General features: G+C 48.7%; 1 protein-coding gene across 14 annotated transcripts in view; it reads right to left on the reverse strand.

The window, feature by feature from the left end:
- SFXN2 (sideroflexin 2) overlaps positions 1–21,261 on the reverse strand; it is a 34,585-nt gene that overhangs the window by 2,537 nt on the left and 10,787 nt on the right. For 2 of the 14 annotated variants that reach the window (XM_017851677.1, XM_017851676.1), the window contains 12 exons: positions 15,723–15,908; positions 15,365–15,535; positions 13,672–13,770; positions 12,803–12,878; positions 12,389–12,474; positions 10,529–10,589; positions 10,094–10,160; positions 9,433–9,482; positions 9,091–9,140; positions 6,526–6,573; positions 4,745–4,798; positions 1,494–1,558 (listed from right to left, as the gene is read on the reverse strand). In XM_017851677.1, coding sequence (XP_017707166.1) covers positions 1,494–1,558; positions 4,745–4,798; positions 6,526–6,573; positions 9,091–9,140; positions 9,433–9,482; positions 10,094–10,160; positions 10,529–10,589; positions 12,389–12,474; positions 12,803–12,878; positions 13,672–13,770; positions 15,365–15,535; positions 15,723–15,883 — 988 coding nt within the window. In that variant the 5' untranslated portion in view covers positions 15,884–15,908. Of the gene's footprint in view, positions 1–1,493; positions 1,588–3,266; positions 4,799–4,956; positions 5,089–6,525; positions 6,574–9,090; positions 9,141–9,432; positions 9,483–10,093; positions 10,161–10,528; positions 10,590–12,388; positions 12,475–12,802; positions 12,879–13,671; positions 13,771–15,364; positions 15,536–15,722; positions 15,909–16,003; positions 16,134–17,853; positions 17,915–21,261 lie in introns of those variants that run through there. The other 12 variants (XM_017851672.1, XM_017851674.1, XM_017851678.1 and 9 more) reach the window with 12 other exon arrangements.

The following is a 21,261-nucleotide window of genomic DNA, read 5'->3' on the forward strand; positions in this document are numbered from 1 at the left end:
TACCCCATGTAGGGGAAGAAGGGGCGCCTTTTTTAAAAAAAAAAAAAAAAAAAAAAAAAAAAAGGTCAGGTGTGGTGGCTCATGCCTGTAATCTCAGCATTTTGGGAGACTGAGGCGGGCAGATCCCGAGGTCAGGAGCTCAAGCCTGGCCAACATGGTGAAACCCCATCTCTACTAAAAATACAAAAAATTAGCCAGGCGTGGTGGTGCACACCTGTAGTCCCAGCTACTCAGGAGGCGGAGGCAGAAGAATTGCTTGAACCCGGGAGGCAAAGGTTGCAGTGAGTCGAGATTGTGCCACTGCACTCCAGCCTGGGTGACAGAGTGAGACTCTGTCTCAAAAAAAAGCAAAAAAAAAAAAATGTTGGTAAAATAAATGGACAAAGGAAGACTCATGGCAAATAACACAGTTGACTGTAGCAGTCAATTTCCTCTCAAAAACCTGTCAAAGTGTTTTACAGCCTGGCCCAGTCTAGCCCCCATCTGAGCCCAGAGGAAGTTGTTCTTGGCTTAAATGTTGGAAAAATGGAAAACAGGTAAGAGTTAAGTCAGTTTTGCCTCAGCTTAAGAAAGTCCATAGTTCTGGGTCTATCTTGATCCTGCTTTGCCAAGTACTGCAAAAAGTGACAAGTATTTTTGCCAATCTCTCATTTCTTAGAAACTTATCCATCCCACAAGTCAAGCTTCTTAGAGAAGTAAAAATTGAGTACTAGGCAAGGACCAAATTATTTTCATGGCACAAGGTCTCTCAATCCTGGCCTCAAAAAGTTGTAAGTCTTCCATATAAAGGCTAGGTTTCATCATCACTGAGAAACCCCAGGTGGGGTGCAGTGGCTCACGCCTGTAATCCCAATACTTTGGGAGGCCAAGGCGTGAGGATTGCTTGAGGTCAGGGGTTCAAGACCAACCCGGGAAACATAGTGAGGCCCTCTGTCTACAAAAAACTTAAAAATTAGCTGGACATGCTGGCATGCACCTGTAGTCAGGAAACCTTTAGGATTCTGGTTCTAGCCAGGATTGAGGAAAAGATCTTGGATCAAAAGGAAGCTTCTATACCTCTTCTTCATTTCCTCCTTCTCTCATGAGCAATGGAACCTTTTACCCATGCAATTCTAGCCAAACTCAGGAAAAAGAAGCTACTCAGGAGGCTGAGGCAGCAGTGAGTCATGATCATGCCACTGCACTCCAGCCTGGGCAAGAGAGTGATACCCTCTTTCTCTCAATAAATAAGAAATCCCAATTCAATTTGACAAACACGGGAATTTGCCACAACTTCCCTTTCTCCTTTTACCTGAAAGCTCAAGCTGAGCTATTGGATAGGACAGTCTGGATTAGCACTTCCCACACTAAGGCCTTTTAGTAACCTTAACTGCCTCTCGTTCAACATCCCACAGCAGCCAACCCAAAGAAGAAAGATGTTACAAAATGAGACTGAGATGCAGTTTGAGTGACCACTTTTTAGAATGTCTCTGAACATTATAGCCACCACATACCTTCTAGATATTTCCAAAAGAGCAGTTGTCTATAAGAGAACAGGAAATCCAAGAGGCTTGAGGAGCTGAGAAGGAATGGGAAACATTGTAGGTTCTGAAAGAACATCAGTCAGGAGTTGTTTCCAAGCTCGACTGGCTCTGGTAATGTTTCTCTTTTCCTATTTGCTTTTGGAAATAAAGTCAGGTCTCCTGTCCTAAGGAAGCTAGCTCAAAGACAGACTTTTCTGTTCAGACACCAGCTAAAATCAAATTGCATACGCTATTGGATGAACCTTGAAAACATTATCCTAAGAAGCCAGACACAGAGGGCCACATACTGTATTACTCCACTTATATGAAATGTTCAGAATATGCAAATCTCTAAAGACAGGAAGTGAATTGTGAGGCGCTGGCAGGTAGGGAGAATGTGGAGTGACTGCTAATGGGTATGGGGTTTCTTTTGGGGCTAAGAAAAATGTTCTGAGGCCAGATGCAGTGGCTCATGTGTGCAATTCCAACACTTTGGAAGGCTGAGGTGGGAGGATCGCTTGAGGCCATGAGTTCAAGGCCAGCCTGGGGCAACATAGTGAGACCCCTTCAAAAAATATCAAATTAGCCTGCAGTCTCAGCTACCCCAGAGGCTGAGGCAGGAGGATCACCTGAGCCCAGGATGTTGAGGCTACAGTGAGCAGTGATTGCACCACTGCACTCCAACCCAGGTAACAGAGGGAGATCCTGTCTCAAAATAATTCTGGAATTACATAGTGGTGATGGTTGTAAAACTTTGTGACTACATTAAAAACCACTGAATTGTATACTTTAGAAGGACTAAGTTTATGGTATGTTTCAAGCTGCAGTCAATTCCTTGGCCTCGGGGAGGAGGCCCTTTCCGCTTAGAGCAGTGCTCCTCCACGTACGGTGCCAAGACCAACAGATTCAGCATCACCCGGCAATGACAAGAAATGCGCATTCTCAGGCTCCAACCCAGAGTGACAGAATTAGGAATCTGCAACGGACCCTGCAATCTGTGCTTTAACAAGTCTGCGAGCTGATTCTGATACGTGTGTTCTTTTCTTGGGAAGGAGTCTCACTCTGTCGCCCAGATTGGAGTGCAGTGCCGCAATCTCGGCTCACCGCGACTTCCGCCTCCTGGGTTCAAGTGATTCTCCAGTCTCAGCCCCAAGTAGCTGGGATTACAGGTGTGCACCACCACGCCAGGCCAATTTTTTGTATTTTTAGTAGAGATGGGGTTTCACCATGTTGGTCAGGCTGGTCTTGAACTCCTGACCTCAGGTGATCCGCCTGCCTCGGCCTCCCAAAGTGTGGGGATTATAGGCATGAGCCGCCGCGCCCGGCTGAGGCATGTGCTTAAGAACCACTGCTCCAGGGCAGGGGAAACTTTTTGTGTCAAGGATCACAGAGTAAATATTTTCGGCTTTGCATGCCATGTAGGAAGGGTCTCTGTCACCCCTGTTGTTCCTTTTTACAACTCTTTAAAATGTAAAACCTGCTTAGCTCCCAGTTGCAGAAAAACAGATGGCAGGTGGATTTGGCCCCTTGGGCCATGGCTTGCCAACTCTTGCTCTAGGGCAACACAGTTCCCATTCTGGGAGATCTCTGGAGCTTCCTGTGGAGACAGGTGGATTTCCCCTTTAATAAGGGAAATAAACAACAGCCTCCAGGAATCAGACAAGTTCCCTTTATATAATAGTTGTGATACCCTCTAACATGCCAAGGCCAAAGTAAGGCCAGATCCAGCTTTCCATTCAGGCTTTATTAACTTAGTTTACAGTGTGTGTGTGTGTGCCTATGTGCTCTTTCAACAAATTTATTCAATTCACAGTGATATCGTTTGGACGGAGACAGCAATCCTACCAGACAAAACTCATACACACATTGATTCCAGATGAGAAACAACAGTCCCCCAAGGAGCTTGAGAAATCACCTAGGGCAGCCAAGCTGGGGAAGGGAAGTGGCTGTGCTTTGCTCTGTGTCCTTTAAGGCTCTTTGGTCCTGGTTGATTTCCTCTCAGAGGGTTCCAAATAAAACTTCCCTTTCCTATTCAGTACACACCAGTCTGTCTTTGCTGTTTAACCTACTGGGCTGAGGAAGGGAAGCAGGCAGGAAATTATACCCATTAAAGTGTACAGTTAATGCCTACATATGTCATTTCTACTCAGTTAGTGGACTTATCTTTTAAAACAGACATATGTGGCAGTGGGGAAAGAGAACTTCCCTTATTATACAGAAGATTCCAAGAATAGATTCAGACATGATTTGAAGAATCATGTAACTCTGCTGCCTTGCACGGTCCCCTTTTTAGCACTAATAACTCCTAGGTGTCTGATCATTTCAAGGTTAGCAGCATTCCCAAAAAAGCTGTCCAGGCTGGGTGCTGTGGCTCATGCCTGTAATCCCAGCACTTTGGGAGGCCGAGATGGGCGGATCACCTGAGGTCAGGAGTTCGAGACCAGCCTGGCCAACATGGTGAAACCCCATCTCTACTAAAATACAAAAATAAGCCGGGCGTGGTGGTGGGTGCCCTGTAATCCCAGCTACTTGAGAGGTTGAGGCAGGAGAATCGCTTGAATCCAGGAGGCAGAGGTTGCAGTAAGCTGAGATCGCGCCACTGCCCTCCAGCCTGGACGACAGAGCAAGACTCCATCTTGGGGGGAAAAAAAAAAGCTGTCTGACCAGGGGCCAATGAGGAGGAGGATGGGGAAGGGTGGAGATGAGCCCTAAGAGGACAGAGTCCTTTCCCCCTTCTTTTTCCTGAGTTCGGCTAGAATTACATGATTAAAAGGTTCCATTGCTCGGGAGAGGAGGAGGAAGTGAAGAAGAAAGAGATATAGAAGCTTCCTTTTGATCCAAGGTCTTTTCCTCAATCCTGGCTGGAACCAGAATCCTAAAGGTTTCCTAACTTTTCCAAATGATTTGCTTGGTGTCTCCTCCCTGAGAGGGCCTCAGCTTCTGGTTTCCAGGGGACAGGGGTTAAGGAGGAAGCAGCTAGAAGACACTGGCCTTTGCTACCCTTTTTCACTTTTTTCCCCTGAGGTCCAATCAACCAGTACTGGGGTGTAAGCATGAGGCATTCATTGTCACACCCCTCAATCTATCCTGGCTTTTGGGCCTTGTTGGCAAAGAGGAAGGAGGACACAAGTGTGCACGTAGCTAAGAAGGAGCTGGTGAATATGGGAATAGACTGGTCCTTGCTGAGGTGGGGCATTTAGAGACCCTTATTGAAGTAGACATAAGGCTCAAGTTCTCCATACTTGGCCTTGATGGTGTCTTGGAGCTCTGGTTCCAGATAGGAAACGGGTAATTCACTGAAAAGAGAGCAGAAGGGGATTATGAGCATGCCACCGGGGACAAGCAGTAAGTTACCCTCAGATGAAGCCCAACTCAAATATCACCTCCAAGAAGCCCTCCTGATTTTTCCAACTAGGATTATTATTGGCCTCAGTATACCACAATGTTGCTTTACCATTACTCAGGCCTGACTTCATCCTCCTTGGGCTATGGTTCTTCGTTTCAACTTCCGTCTTCTCCACAAGATTACAAACAGTGCTTGGGACACAAGAGATGTCTAGCAGATGACCATGGAACTAGTATTGAACTAGAATACCAGGAAGGAGAGACTGGAATCGTCTGGGTATATATTCAAGCTACGCTTGTCTCCTGGGGCCAGTCACCCCCCGCCCCACAGTCTGATGTATCCCTTCCCTTTTCCATCATCCATTCTCCCTGCTTCCTCCTTATTGGACACACAAAGGAAATAGAGGGGTTTTGGTTTTCAGTCCTCTGCCTGTCCCTTTATTTATTTATTTATTGAGACGGAGTTTCACCCTTGTTGCCCAGGCTGGAGTGCAGTGGCGCGATCTTGGCTCACCGCAACCTCCACTTCTCAGGTTCAAGCAATTCTCCTGCCTCAGCCTCCCAAGAAGCTGGGATTACAGGCACGCACCACCACGCCCGGCTAATTTGGTATTTTTGGTAGAAATGGGGTGTCTCCATGTTGGTCACACTGGTCTCGAAATCCACCCACCTCGGCCTCCCAAAGTGCTGGGATTACAGGCGTGAGCCACCACGACTGGCCCCCTTATTCAGTGTTAAAGACCAGCGGGGAACGGTGGCTCATGCCTGTAATCCCAGCACTTTCGGAGGCTGAGGCGGGCGGATCACCTGAGGTCAGGATTTCAAGACCAACCATGGCCAACATGGTGAAACCCTGTCTCTACTAAAAATACAAAACGAGGCCAGGTGCAGTGGTGCAAACACATAATGCCAGCACTGTGGGAGACGGAGGCGGGCAGATCACAAGGTGAGGAGATTGAGACCATCCTGGCCAACATAGTGAAATCCCGTTTCTACTAAAAATACAAAAATTAGCTGGGCGTGGTGGCGCATGCCTGTAATCCCAGCTACTTATGAGGCTGAGGCAGGAGAATCGTTCAGGGAGTCGGAGGTTGCAGTGAGCCAAGATCACACCACTGCACTCCAGCTTGGCGACAGAGTAAGACTCCATCTCAAAACAACAAAAAAAAAAAGAGCTAGGCATGGTGGCAGGCACCTGTAATCCCAGCTACTCCGGAGGCTGAGGCAGGAGAATCGCTTGAACCGGGAGGCAGAGGCTGTGGTGAGCCAAGATCATGCCACTGCACTCCAGCCTGGACAACAAGAGTGAAACTCCATCTCAAAAAAAAAAAAAAGTGAAAAACCAGATCCAGCGGGAGGAGAGCTTCCTAATAACCCAGCCGGCAGGGAGAGAAAGTCTCTTGTTGCTCCCCCACCTTCTCTCCAAGGCAGTCCTTGCTCCACTGGGAGGGAGCAACCTTATTCCTGCCCCTGGCTTCTCCCGCCCCTTGCAGATCTGTTTTGGTTTGCCAAAATTCACCAGGGTTAAGAGGCCCAGCCTTTAGGCTGATGGACACCTGTCCTCAGACAGGTGCTGCCCTTCCTACCCCTTCCCTGTCTCCTTCTGAACAGCAGGCAGATCAGGGAGCACACTGGCAGGACGGTCAGTTAAACCAAGTAAGGAATGAACAGCAGATACCATTTCTGTGGGAAGAGCCCACACGCCACTGGCACCATGAAGATGAGGCTGCAAGAAAGGAGAAATCAAAGCATCAGGGGACATCTCCCCACAGGCCCGCCCATACCCTATCCCCAAGGGAAGGGAGCAATGCCCAGGCACCTGGCCTGCCTTCCCAGCTGGCCCCATATTCTTTCCCTCCAACCCTTCTCCTGTTCCCGTAGTGCGAGGATACTCATTCTGGCAGGGGGATGAAACCAGTACCCTCCCAACCCCCATCACTCATTCCCACCCTTTACTGCATTGTTCAGGCAGAGGAAGAAGACAATGAAGTAAACAGGGACTGTGAGCGGTGGGCCAAAGGAGCCCAGGCACTGCTGGCATGGAGGGGGAGGAGCGACAAGGAGGGAGAGGGGCAACTTGGAGGGGGAGGAGCAACATGGGGGAAGAGTGACATGGAGGGGAGGAGCCGCATGAAGGGAGAGAAGGGACATGGAGGGGGAGGAGCAACATGGAGGGAGAGGAGCAACTTGGAGGAACAGCATGGAGAGTGAGGAGTGACTTGGAGAGGGAGGAATGACTTGGAGGGTGAGGAGCGACTTGGAGGGGGAGGAGCAACTTGGAGGGAAGGAATTACTTGGAGTGGGAAGAACGACTTGGACTGGATGGGGTGAAGCAACATGAAGACGGAGGAAGGACATGGAGGGGAGGAGCGATGAGGAGGGAGAGGAGCAACTTGGAGGGGGAAGATTGACTTGTAGTGGGAGGAGCGACCAGAAGGGGGAGGGGCACTATGGAGTGGGGGAGGGGCACTATGGAGGGGAGGGAGTAAGTCTGTGGATTCTGAGACCTGCTTCTTTATTGGTTGAACACCTAGGCTGTCAGAGCACAGTGAAAGGCAGTTTCTCCAGCTTCACTGTGCATATAACTTCGGGGGCTTATTAAAATGCAGGTGCCAACCGAGGGGGTCTGGGGAAGGGCTGCAGAGTCTTCACTTTTAACAAGTTATCAGAGGATGCCAATGATGCTGGCATGGACCAGGGTTTGGGAGGCAAGGTCTTACAGGATGCAGGACTCTGACAGACCTGGGTTGGTATCCCAGTTTTACCACTTACTAGCTGTGCCATCTTGGGCAAGTTACCTCAGAGACACAGAGGAAGGACAACCTACTTTTTGGGGCTACTGCAGCCCACTTTGCAGTGCCTACTTTGCAGGGCTACTGCGAGGATTCAATGAGATATGTATGTAAAGCACCCAGCCCATGGTAACTACTTGATTAGCAGAAGTTGGTATAGCATAATGTTAGACTGTTGATCAAATCTCAGCTCCAGCAGTTACCAGCTATATACCCTTGGGCAAGTTTCTTTTTTTTTTTTTTTTTTTTGAGACGGAGTCTCGCTCTGCCACCCAGGCTGGAGTGCAGTGGCCAGATCTCAGCTCACTGCAAGCTCCGCCTCCCAGGTTCACGCCATTCTCCTGCCTCAGCCTCCCGAGTAGCTGGGACTACAGGCGCCTGCCACCTCGCCCGGCTAGTTTTTTGTATTTTTTTAGTAGAGATGGGGTTTCACCAGGTTAGCCAGGATGGTCTCGATCTCCTGACCTTGTGATCCGCCCGTCTCGGCCTCCCAAAGTGCTGGGATTACAGGCTTGAGCCACTGCGCCCGGCCGCAAGTTTCTTACTCGAAGTCTCAGTTTCTTGATTTGTAAAAGGAGATGATAATAATACGTAGATTTCTAAGGTTGGGAAAATTAAGTGAAATTATAGGTGTGAAGCATTGGGTTCAGTGGGGACACAGAGAAAATATATAGTCAATGTTAGCTGTTAGTGTTGCTGTCATTAGTCCCATGGCCCTGAAACGCATGGTGAATGCTAGGACTTCTCCAGTTAACGGCAGATACCCAAGAACACTGACATGACTGGTGGCATTTCCCTGCTGTGTGAGTCTGGGACACATGACAGTCCCAGCCAAAGCTATGTCTCCTCATTCTTATCTCTTCTGTAAAATTGCTCCAGATAGCCAGGCACAGTGGCTTATGCCTATAATCCCAGCACTTTGGGAGGCCGAGGTAGGTGGATCACTTGAGGTGAGGAGTTTGAGACCAGCCTGGCCAACATGATGAAATACAAAAATTAGCAAGGCATGGTGGTGGGCGCCTGTAATCCCAGCTACTCAGGAGGCTGAGGCAGGAGAATTGCTTGAACCTGGGACGTGGAGGTTGCAGCGAGCTGAGACTGCGCCATTGCACTCCAGCCTGGGCGACAGAGTGAGACTCCATCTCAAAAAAAAAAACACAAAAAACAAAAAAAAAAACTGCTCCAGACTTAAGGTCAAAGGAGAGACCCTAGGATGGGAGGGCACCTCAGCACTGGACTTCCTACATGGACATGTGCGTAAAGTCTAGCCAGCCTGAAGCCCTCACAAAAGATGGGGCAAGAGCTTTCCAGATGGACCACAGGTATTCTGAGCTTGACCACTTTTAAAGTCAGGTAAAGGAGTACACGTTCTCCAACACAGACTAGACAAGACGACACATCTCAAGTACTCCAGCCACACAGAACCCAAACCATCAAAACATGATACTTACAAGTACCCACACAGCATGACCTGCAATGGGGCGTGCAGGACCTTGACTTTCTGTATAAAAACAAATAAAAGACAGATCCACATGGTACTTCTATGCCACAAGGTGAACCCCATCCCTGCTCTGCCATGGATCAGCCAGGTAGAAAAACCCACAGGCAAGGACCCCCTAGCCCTCAAAGAAGGCCTTGTTCTCTGCAGACCAGGTCAGGAAACTGGCCATGATGTCTAAACAAGAGGCCAGTGGAGACTGGTGTGGGCTTGAGTGAGATGTCAGGCATCCCCAGGGACAGATGTGGCTGGAGGCACTCTGGGCAGGGAAAATGCCAAGGCAAACCCTACATACCTGCATGAAGTGCAGTTTCTCAAGCCTTTCCATGACGACTGGCAGCAAGACTGGAAGAGACCAGGGGAGAAGCTGAGGGGAGGTCTGGGAGGCTTTCCCCAGGAAATTCCCTCTCCTTCAGCAGAAGCTCCAGAAAATACTTAACCATGAGGTAGAACAGAAAAGTAAGTAGGCATGGCCACTCCCAACCTTTCTCCCCAAAGTCCTGGCACAACAGTGCTTCCCAAGCTTCTTAACCTGTACACTTGCGATAACAGGAGAATATGCGCTGCTAGGTCCAAAGCCTCCTTGTCAAAACGCAAAAATGCATTTGTATGCTCATGCAAACAAATTTTGCAATACGCCCCCTGCTGGAAGCAAACCAAAGCAGGGAATTGATTTTCTCTACCACTCTCCCTAGCACCCCACACTGTCTACACATTAAACACAAATGCTTGACAAGTATTAATAAAATGAAAATAACTTTCTACCCCAAACCTTGGATGAACTGATGTTCTAGGAATTAGTGTGGTTCTTCTAGGCTTGCAGCAATCAAGCAAAGCAGTTTGAGAAGCACAGCTGTAGAGGGTGGGCCCCACCTCCCACCCAAAAGCTGAGTGTAGCTGAGACCTCCATCCTGTGTCACAGGGTTCCCCAGGATGGAAGGGCTTCCCTGTCTTACTCATCCCAGGAGCTGACATGGTGATCCGAGAAATAACTACTTGGGTGATGCCTATGGCTGCAGCTCTCTGAGGGCAGAAAATAGTAAGTTGTCAGAAATGATGTATCCAGGGTACACGGGTTGCACCAGGGGGCTGGGTCAGCATCATGGCCAAGTCTGAGATAGTAAAGGTGAAGAGAAGGACCCTCCAAGTGCTAAGTGACCTCACTTCATCCCCTCCCCCCTAGCCAGGTTTTTATGGACCAGAAATGATAGAGAAAGGACAGAAGGGGCCTGTTCTGAACAAAGAAACACGGGGAAAATTTGACAGGGAGTGAGGATAAAGTCAGAGAAGGCTTCTCAATTCTATAATGGTGCCCACTGTGACCACTAAGGAGGGGACAGGGTATGAAAGGGAATTTCCTCCTCCCACCCCAAAGGGAGGCCTCTACTCACCCGGGAATGACCAATCTCATTTTCATTCCTGTCCTTCACGCAGATTCCCTGGATGAGCTCCCTAAACACAGACAAGAGTTACTGGACTTGGGAAAGGGGTGATGGAAGCCGGCCAGCCACGTGACATGCCAGGCCGCTTAAGCTCCAGGAAGCCACCTCCTGTAGCCTGGGCCTTTGACCTTCCTTCTGCACTCCAATGAGCAGTATCTTAGGAGCGATCTAGGGCAGTGGCTGAGAGCGCTGGCCCTGGGCCCGGACTGTCTGGGTTGAGTCCTGAAACTGCAGCGTATATGTGTGACCTTGAGCAGTCTTTAACCCTCCCAAAGCCTCAGTTTTGCTTATATGCAAAATGGGGATCATCCTGGCACCACTTTACAGGACCTGGTAAGGATTACGCTAGCTATTCTTTTTTTTTTTGGAACAATCACGCTCTGTCACCCAGGCTGGAGTGCAGTGGCATATCGGCTCATGACAACCTCCACCTCCTGGGTTCAAGTGATTCTCCTGCCTCAACCTCCCCAGTAGCTAGGATTACAGGCGTGCACCACCATGCCTGGCTAATTTTTTTCTTTTTTCTTTTTTTGTGATGGAGTCTCACTCTGTTGCCCAGGCTGGAGTGCAGTGGCACGATCTCAGATCACTGCAAGCTCTGCCTCCTGGGTTCACACCATTCTCCTGCCTCAGCCTCCCGAGTAGCTGGGACTATAGGCACCCGCCACCACACCCGGCTAATTTTTTTTTTTTTTAGTAGAGATGGGATTTCACTGTGTTAGCCAGAATGGTCTTGATCTCCTGACCTCGTGATCTGCCTACCTCGGCCTCCCAAAGTGCTGGGATTACAGGCGAGAGCCACCGTGCCTGGCCCTAATTTTTGTATTTTTAGTAGAGATGGGGTTTTGCCATGTTGGCCAGGTTGGTCTCAAACTCCTGGCCTCAGGTGATCCTCCCACCTCAGCCTCCCAAAGTGCTGGGATTATAGGCATGAGCCACCGCACCCAGCCCACCCCAGCTATTCTTCTCAGGCCAGTTCTTGACAGCACTCAACCCAAGCCCCGGTAGGTAGCAGGGACTCACTCTCCTGTTAGGAAAGGTTCAGTGGATGGGGAAGGAAAGATGAGCAGAGCAGCATGTGTGCACAACTATTCTGGTAGCGCTCCTTCTACAAAGGGTAGTGTGAACATTTTCCATTTGTTGGTAGTCCCAAGAAAATGTGGCTTGTAGATATTGATGATGATGACAATGGTAGAAATAACAGTGAACGCTTATATAGCATCTGTTATGTTCCAGGTGCTATTTTGAGTGCTTTATATATATTATATCATTAAAACCTCATAACAGAGATTTCTCTAGTCAAGAAATAAGAACTGTGAGACACAGTAAGTTTCTCCTTTACCTTTTCTCCTGAAAAGCTTAGAGTTGGGTGCCTGGAAAATTTCTGTCTACTCCTCTGGCTTCTTTCAAAGCTTGTGGGTTCTGTGCTATCTTTAGACACCTCAGTCTGATACTTTTCATTCTGTATGCCATCCCCAGGGCTTGGGAAGTAGGAGGAGTTCACAATTTTAACACAGGTCCAAAAGGACATAATCCAGTGTAAAACTCCACAGGTCCACCCTGTCTTTCCCATTCCACATCACCCAGGAGAGGACTCCTACAGGACTCAACACACGGCCTAACCCGAAGTCACCCACCACTCCCGGGGCCATCACCAGGGGAGTAGCCAATCCCAGGGCCCTTCAGAGGCTCAGCCCAGCAGCCCTCCCCATGCCCACCACAGTCCCCAGAAGCCACCCACTGCTTTGGTTTCTTGCCCCTTTTCTGCTTATCTTGTGGTTTGTAGGGAGAAAAGGGGCCTATACTCACTGCTGTCGCATCATGGGGATATTGACACAGTTAGCCGCAGCCACAGCGGCAAAGGGCACCCAGCGGCCCACCAAGGGCGGTGCTTTCTGTTGGAGGAAGGGAACAGTAGGAGTTGTTGAGATGTGCTGGAAGATGGGAGGGGAGGGGGCTGAACAACTAGAATACAAAAAAGAAAAATAGGCCTTGCTACCGCCACACATCCAGACACCCACTCTGGGAACCCCAAACTCCCTCAAAGGCCCAAGAAGCACCAACCTGGGGACAGCCCTGGTGTATTTCTCATCACTTGGCCAGCAGGGCTCTGGCCAGTCCCAGCTCACCTAGCCTGGGGAACTGTCCCTGGGGGAAGGATGTTTTCCCTAGGACTCTGGTGCCCCCGCGTGGCCACCATGCTGCAGCAGCCCCAGACCATACCTTTGTCAACATGTTCATGCCCACAGCCGTGGCCACAGCAGTGGTTGTGGCTGTGAAGTAGGAAAGGGTCATCTGCCTGGGGGAGGAGAGAGATGCTTGGGAGTGGGGCGCCTGCCAGCTGAGGGCCAAACCACGGGCTTGAGGGAGAAAGTCGGCTGGTGAGGCTTCGTGCCTGAAAACCGCACAGGATCTGTCCCCAGCCTTATCTTGTGACCCTCTCCCCATCGCTCACAGCGCCCCAGCCTCCTTGGCCTTCTTTCAGTACTGTGAACATACCAAGTTCCTTCCCGCCTCGGAGCCTCTGCACATGGCTGCTCCCTATGCGGCGAGGGGCTCCCTGGGCTCTTGGGTCGTTCAACCCTCAACCTTCAGGATACAGTTGAAATGTCATCTCCACAGAAGGGATTGCTCTAAGTGGCCTAACTACACAGACACAGCTCTGCTGTTCTCTGCCTTGCAACCCTGGTTTTCTGGGTGTTTTGTTTGTTTGTTTATTTTGAGACTGATCTTAGGCAATCCGCCTGCCTCGGCCTCCCAAAGTGCTGGGATTACAGGTGTGAACCACCGTGCCTGGCCCAACCACACGTCTTAACAATGTATCCCAGAATGTAGAACCATGCACATCCCCAGCACATAATACACACTCAAGAAGAAATATTTAGAGAATGAATGAATAAACACATTTGGAATTGGTCTAGGAAGAAGATCCACTCCTACTCAGCTTGAGAAAATACTTCCAAACCCTGGGAAAGGGTAACTTGGTCACCTGCTCAGTGCAGGCGCTGCCTAGGAAGGACTGCCGGCCCAGAACCCTTTAGAAAAGCTGTTCGTGGGAGGCACGAGGACAGCCTGGGGCTCAGGTCTCCTACCTGACTGATATGGTGGAAGCCGCATTCCTGTTGGTGTAGTTGACTAAGGCATTGAAGGACTGGTTCACCCACTGCCAGAAGATCACCGCCGGCATCGTCCTACCAGTGAGGAAGGCCAGGAGAGGCAGAGAGAAGTCAGGTGGCAGGGAGTCCTGAGGGCACGCCAATCAAAGCACGTGATCTGCAGGTCCCCACACTGTTCTCATACTAGGTTTTTATTTTTTATTTATTTATTTATTTTTTATTTTGAGATAGAGTCTCACTCTGTTGCCCAGGCTGGAGTGCAGTGGCCGGATCTCAGCTCACTGCAAGCTCCACCTCCCAGGTTTACGCCATTCTTCTGCCTCAGCCTCCCGAGTAGCTGGGACTACAGGCGCCCGCCACATCGCCCGGCTACTTTTTTGTATTTTTTTAGTAGAGATGGGGTTTCACCATGTTAGCCAGGATGGTCTCGATCTCCTCACCTCGTGATCCGCCCGTCTCGGCCTCCCAAAGTGCTGGGATTACAGGCTTGAGCCACCGTGCTCGGCCTATTTTTTATTTTTTTGAGACAGAGTCTCACTCTATTACCCAGGCTGGAGTGCAGTGGTACGATCTCAGCTCACTGCAACCTCCGCCTCCCAGGTTCAAGCAATTCTCCTGTCTCAGCCTCCCAAGTAGCTGCAACTACAGGCACACACCACCACGCCTGGCTAATTTTTGTATTTTTAGTGGAGAGGGGGTTTCACCATATTGGTCAGGCTGGTCTCGAACTCTTGACCTCAGGTGATCCGCTCACCTTGGCTTCCCAAAGGGCTGAGATTTACAGGCAGGAGCCACCACGCCTTGCTTGTTCCCATATTGTTTTATGCGCCTGGGTTTTTGTGCAGGCCGACCCCTCTGCCTCAAATATCTCCCCCTCCTCCTTCCATACGTGGCCGAACCCTGCTCTGTTGAGACAGAGCACTTCCTCCTTGGAACCTTCCCAACCCTTCCCCTTCCCCTCCTGAGACAGAGTAAGTCATTCCATGCTCCTGCTTCCACAACGCCATGTTCTTCCCCCAGCCTACCACTTACCAAGCTGTACTGTAACTGTTTACAGTTCTTGGTCTCCTCAACAAAACTAGGAGCTCCTTGATGGGGTGGTTACTGAAGCCTTTACATTCCCAACACCTGGCCCAAAGCCCAGCTCAATAGCTGAACTAATCAATGCATGGGGTAGGGGACGCAGGGGAGGAAGGAAGAGGTGGGAAGAAGAGTCACACATCCAGCAGCTACAGAGGCAGTCTATTCTCTCCCCAGCCACGCCAAGAAAGGGACGACCTATTGTTTTGTTTGGTTGTTACATAATTAAAATCATTGTGGAATAAGTACTTTTTAAAGAGGAAATTGGGGTAACTTATTTGTTGAGGGTTCTACATAGGACTGCCTCAGTTAAAATCCAGGCACCCGTATTTACTGCCTGTTTAAACTTGGACAAGTTCTTCAGCCTCTGTAGAACTCTAGTTCTTCATCTATAAAATGGAAACAATAGTACCTATAGTGCAGGGTTGTTGAGAGGATTAAATGAAGCAATACGTGCAAAGAATGTAGCATAGTGCCTCGTATCTGGCAAGTGACCAATCAAGAGAACTATTATTATTATCATAGTATGGCTCCCTGACCAGCAGATCCAGGCAGCTGTACCTCCCACGGCCCTGCCCCCAAGTCCCACCTGTAGAACTGGAGCATGAAGCCCGTGATGATCATGCCACCAGGGAGCTGGAAAGACATGCGCCCGATGACATTCATCTTCTCCCCAGTGTCGGGGTGGAAGGCCGAGTCATATAGCTTCTTGGCATACAGCAGCTGCTCCACTTGGGTGCCTGGGGGCACAACCCCCATCCTGCCACCCAAGGACAGCAGGCAGTCACCATCCTGCCTGATCAACATCTCCCAGTCTCCCTACTCTCACTTCTCCCAGCCCCCAGCCCTAAGAGTTCTGCCTATTCCTTCATCTTCCGTTTCCACCTCCACCCAAGAGGACCCATCAATGTTACCCTGCTACTTCCAGCCCTTCCCCAACCACTCACCTGCTCTTCTCCACCATCACCTTGGCCCAGTCCAACTCCTGCTCAGATACGAAGACAGTGCGGGGGTCCGTGATGTTTAGGAAGTGCTTCACTCTCCCCAGGAAGGTGCGCTGGTCCCAACGGGGAGCATCGATGTTAAAGCCAGTCAGGTCAGCCTCCATCTTGTTCACACATAAAACTGTGGACCTTAGGGACAGAGGAAGAAGAGGACTGTCCCCTAAATCAAAGCCCACCGCAGAGGACCTGAGCACCTCCCACTGTTGCAGACAGCCTGCTCTCACCAGCTACTGGGCATCGTCTGACTCGGCTTGGGAGGGGCCCAGTGAATGGTCATCAGATTGAGCAACTGGGCACCAACACGTGTTTCCTGAGGGCCTGCTGGTGGTCAGCTCTGTGCTTGACCATACTGCAGGAGGGACTGCAAAAGGAGACAATACAGTGCCTGTGCTTGGGGAGCTATGGGAACAAACGCCCACGCATTCAACAGTATAATACCCCGGGGTGCTTCTGGCAGGGAGATGGGAAAAGTAGCCATTTTGAAAAACAGCCAGCTCGGTGCGGTGGCTCAGGCCTGTAATCCCAGTACTTTGGGAGGCCGAGGTGAGGGGATCATGAGGTCAGGAGTTTGAGACCAGCCTGGCCAACATGGTGAAACCTGATCTCTACTAAAAATACAAAAATGAGCCGGGTGCTGTGCCAGGCGCCTGTAATCCCAGTTACTCAGGAGGCTGAGGCAGGAGAATTGCTTGAACCCAGGAGATGGAGGTTATAGTGAGCTGAGATCATGCCACTGCACTCCAGCCTGAGCCTGGGTGACAGAGCAAGACTCCTTCTCGGGGGGGAAAAACAAAACAAAACAAAAAACACCCAAAGTCGTTTGTTCTTCTTTTTTTTTAATTTATTTTTATTTTTTTTTTGAGACAGGGTCTCATTCTGTCACCCAGGCTGGAGTGCAGTGGTGTGATCATGGTTCAATGCAACTATTACCTCCCAGGTTCAGGGATCCTCCTGCCTCAACCTCCTGAGTAACCGGGACTACAGGCACACACCACCACGCCTGGCTAATTTTTATATTTTTTGTAGAGATGGCACCTCGCTATGTTGCCCAGGTTGGTTTCAAACTCCTAGGTTCAAGCAATCCTTCTGCCTCAGCCTCCCAAAGTGCTGGGATTACAGGTGTGAGCTGCCGCATCTGGCCTATTTTATTATTTAGAGACAGAGTCTCATTACTTTTTTATTTTTATTTATTTATTTTTTTTTGAGACGGAGTCTCGCTCTGTCGCCCAGGCTGGAGTGCAGTGGCCGGATCTCAGCTCACTGCAAGCTCCGCCTCCCGGGTCTACGCCATTCTCCTGCCTCAGCCTCCCGAGTAGCTGGGACTACAGGCGCCTGCCACCTCGCCCGGCTAGTTTTTTGTATATTTTAGTAGAGACGGGGTTTCACCGTGTTAGCCAGGATGGTCTCGATCTTCTGACCTCGTGATCCGCCCGTCTCGGCCTCCCAAACTGCTGGGATTACAGGCTTGAGCCACTGCGCCTGGCCTCATTATTTTATCCAGGCTGGAGTGAATGGTAATTGACATGCATGATTATAGCTCACTGCAGCCTCAAACTCCTGGGCTCAAGCAATCCTCCAACCTCAGCTTCCCAAGTAGCTGGGACTACAGGCATGCACTATCATGCCCAGCCCTTTCATTCTTCTTAACAAGGTCTACCCTTGAGGGAAACTATTTTACCAGAGCCTAACCATCTTGGGTTTTACCAGAACTTAACTGACTCGGGGAAAGAGAACTCCAGCCACCTCTTGCCTTCCTGCCTCACCTAAAGAGGACAAGGGGAGGCTGAGAAGCTCTTGTGAAGGTTCAGGGTCACAGACTCACCAGAAGACTGAGACCTCATCACAGGACTGCAGATCCCTCCACTCCCTCACGTAACCACTGCACCAGCAGGGCTCCTCTATCATTACAAGGATGATAACAAAAAGAGTAACACATCTTAGGCCCTATTTAAGAAGTCTCTAGAGACCCATAGACAGTGGGGAGACAAGAACAAGGACACCAGAAGAAAATTTAGCCTTTTATACCCATAGCTACAGCAAACAGTAAACATAACCTAGATAAACAAAACCTCACCCCTCAGTTCCTCTCACAGGGTACATCATGTCCAGCTTTCAGTGAAAAATTACAAGGCATACTAAAAAGAAAAAAAAAAAAACAGTTTGAAGAAACAGGCCAAGCATCAGAACCAGATTTAGATACGAGATTTTAGACTTATCAGACCAGGAATTTAAAATAACTATGGTTAAAATAAATAAATAAATAATAAATAAAATTATTAATTATTTAAATAAAACTATGGTTAATATTCTAAGGACTCTGAAGGGAAAAGTGGACAACAGACAAATAACGTAAGCAGTGATGGAAACAAGAAAGAATCAAAAGTAAATGTTGGAAATCAAAAATGCTGTAACAAATATGAAGAAAGTCTTGGATGGACTCATCAGTAGACTGGACATGGCCAGGGAAAGAATCAGTGAGCTTGAACATGTGTCAATAGAAATTGTCGAAATGCTAAAGGCCCATCCATGGCAGATTGGATAGAGAAAATGTGGTATATGTACACCATGGAATACTATGCAGCCACAAAAAAGAACGAGATCACGTCCTTTGCAGGGACATGGATGAAGATGGAGGCCATTATCCTTAGCAAACTAATGCAGGAGCAGAAAACCAAATATCACATGTTCTCACTTATAAGTAGGAGCTACATGATGAGAACACATGGACACAAAAAGGGGAGCAACAGACCCCACTGGGGCTCACTTGAGGGTGGAGGGTGGGAGGAGGGGAGAGGATCAGAATAAATAACTAATGGGTACTAAACTTAGTACCTGGGTGATGAAATAATCTGTACAACCCCAGTGACACAAGTTAACCTATGTAACAAACCTACACATGTACCCCTGAATCTGAAGTAAATGTTAAAAAAAAAAAAAGAAACAAATAATATTAATGCAATTACACAATAGAAGGGCTTGGACTCAGATCCTCCACACACGAATTCTGTCTCATTGAGAAACACTGAGTCCGTGGTGAGGGATGGTGTGGGAATGTTCGTCTTCATAGATCATTGGAATTACTATTTGGGGGTGCATACCATCTGATCCTGTTGGTTGTTACCCATTTCCACCTATCCCCACATCTTACAGAAGAACCATCTCAAGTACTAACTGCTTTATATCCCTTAAAACATTTCTAGTCGGGGCCAGGCGTGGTGGCTCATGCCTGTAATCCCAGCACTTTGGGACGCCAAGGCGGGTGGATCACCTGAGGTCGGGAGTTCGAGACCAGCCTAACCAATATGGTGAAACCCCATCTCTACTAAAAGTATAAAAATTAGCCAGGCCTGGTGGCAGGTGCCTGTAATCTCAGCTACTCAGGAGGCTGAGGCAGGAGAATCACTTGAACCTGGGCAACAGAGGTTGCAGTGAGCCAAGATCATGCCACTGCACTCAAGCCTGGGTGACAGAGTGAGACTCTGTCCAAAAAAAAAAAAAAATTCTACTCGGCAAGGCATGGTGGCTCACATCTGTAATCTCAGCACTTTGGGAGGCCAAGGAAGGTGGACCATCTGAGGTCAAAAGTTTGAGATCAGCCTGGCCAACGTAGTGAAACCTCATTTTGTATTTTTTTTCTACCAAAACTAGAAAATTGGCCAGGTGTTGTGGTGCACACCTGCAGTCCCAGCTACTGGGAAGGCTGATGTGGGAGGAATGCTTAAGTCCAGGAGGCGGAGGTTGCAGTGAGCCAAGATCGAGCCACTGCACTCCAGCCTGGGTGACAGAGGAAGACCCTGTCTCAAAAAAAAAAAAGGACTTTCTTGGACAAACAAAACAGGAAATTTGTCACTGGCAGACCTGACTTACAAGATGTTAAAAGAAGTTCTTCTGGTCATGTGCAATGGTTCACACCTATAACCCCAGCACTCTGGCAGGCCAAGGCAGGAGCATCACTTGAGCCCAGGAGTTTGAGACCAGTCTGGGCAACATAGTGAGACCCTGTCTCTACAAAAAGAAAAAAGAAAAAAACATAGCCAGCCATGGTGGCATGTGCCTGTGGTCCTAGCTACTTGAGAGGCTGAGATGGGGGGATTGCTTGAGCCTGGGAGGCTAAGGCTAAGTCTGCAGTGAACTGTGATTGTGACACTGCACTCCAGCATGCATGACAGCGTGAGACCCTGTCTCAGAAAAAACATTAACAAACAAACATAAATAAATAAAAATGTTTATTTCTCTTATTCTGAATTGTTAACAGTTAACAAACAGATATATTTGTTTAAAATAATAGTAGCAACAATGTATTTGGTGATTATAGTTTATGGATCAGAGAAATCCATGACAGCAATAATATCAAGGACAGGAAGGGAGAATTGGGAGGACTCCATTCTAAGGTACTTGCACCTTCCATGCAGTGGTATAGTGTTACTGGAAAGTGGATTTGGATTAGTCATAAATGTATACTGCAAACTCCTGGGCAACTGCTAAAAAGGTTTTCACAAGAAGTATAATTGATATGCTAAGAGAGGAAAGAAAATGGGGTCATAAAAAAAGCTGAGGGTTTTAAATTTTTTTTTTTTTGAGACGGAGTCTCGCTCTGTCACCCAGGCTGGAGGGCAATGGCCAGATCTCAGCTCACTGCAAGCTCTGCCTCCTGGGTTTACGCCATTCTCCTGCCTCAGCCTCCTGAGTAGCTGGGACTACAGGCGCCCGCCACGTCGCCTGGCTAGTTTTTTTTTGTATTTTTTAGTAGAGACGGGATTTCACCGTGTTAGCCAGGATGGTCTCAATCTCCTGACCTCGTGATCCGCCCGTCTCGGCCTCCCAAAGTGCTGGGATTACAGGCTTGAGCCACCGCGCCCGGCGGCTTTTAAATTTTTGCCTGAAAACTTCAGGAAGTCACTGAAAGATTTTAAGAAGAAGAGTGACAAGATCAGATATGTAGTTTACCAAGAACAAACTGGGTAGTCGTAAAAATAAACAGGGTGTGCTCACACTTCACAGGATGCAGGGAGACCAGCTGGAAGGGAACCCCAATAATCTAGGCAAGAAGACATAGGACTCAAATGAACCCAGTACACTCAAAGGAGAGACCAACAGGAGAGAATCTTTCAAAGAAGCGGAATCTTAGGATCTGCTAAGCAATAGGTATAAGAGGAACACTGTATCAGCCAGGGTTCAACCAGAGAAGCAGAATCAGTAGATTACAGACAGACAGACAGATAGGTAGATACCAAGACATAACATGGGGCAACATGGGGTTCCTCTAACTCCTGAGCTCAAGCAATCTGCCTGCCTTGGCCTCCCAAAGTGCCAGGATTACAGGTGTGTGCCACTGCACCTGGCCTATGACACACACATATACATATTTTATATATTTCTAAAATATATTTGTATGCTATAATATATATTATATTTTATAAATATATAATTTCTATATCTACATAAATATCTAAATTATATATCTATATAAATATATAATTTT

The sequence above is a fragment of the Rhinopithecus bieti genome, unplaced genomic scaffold (assembly GCF_001698545.2).
Source record: "Rhinopithecus bieti isolate Rb0 unplaced genomic scaffold, ASM169854v2 scaffold_31787, whole genome shotgun sequence".
NCBI classification, from domain to species: domain Eukaryota; kingdom Metazoa; phylum Chordata; class Mammalia; order Primates; family Cercopithecidae; genus Rhinopithecus; species Rhinopithecus bieti.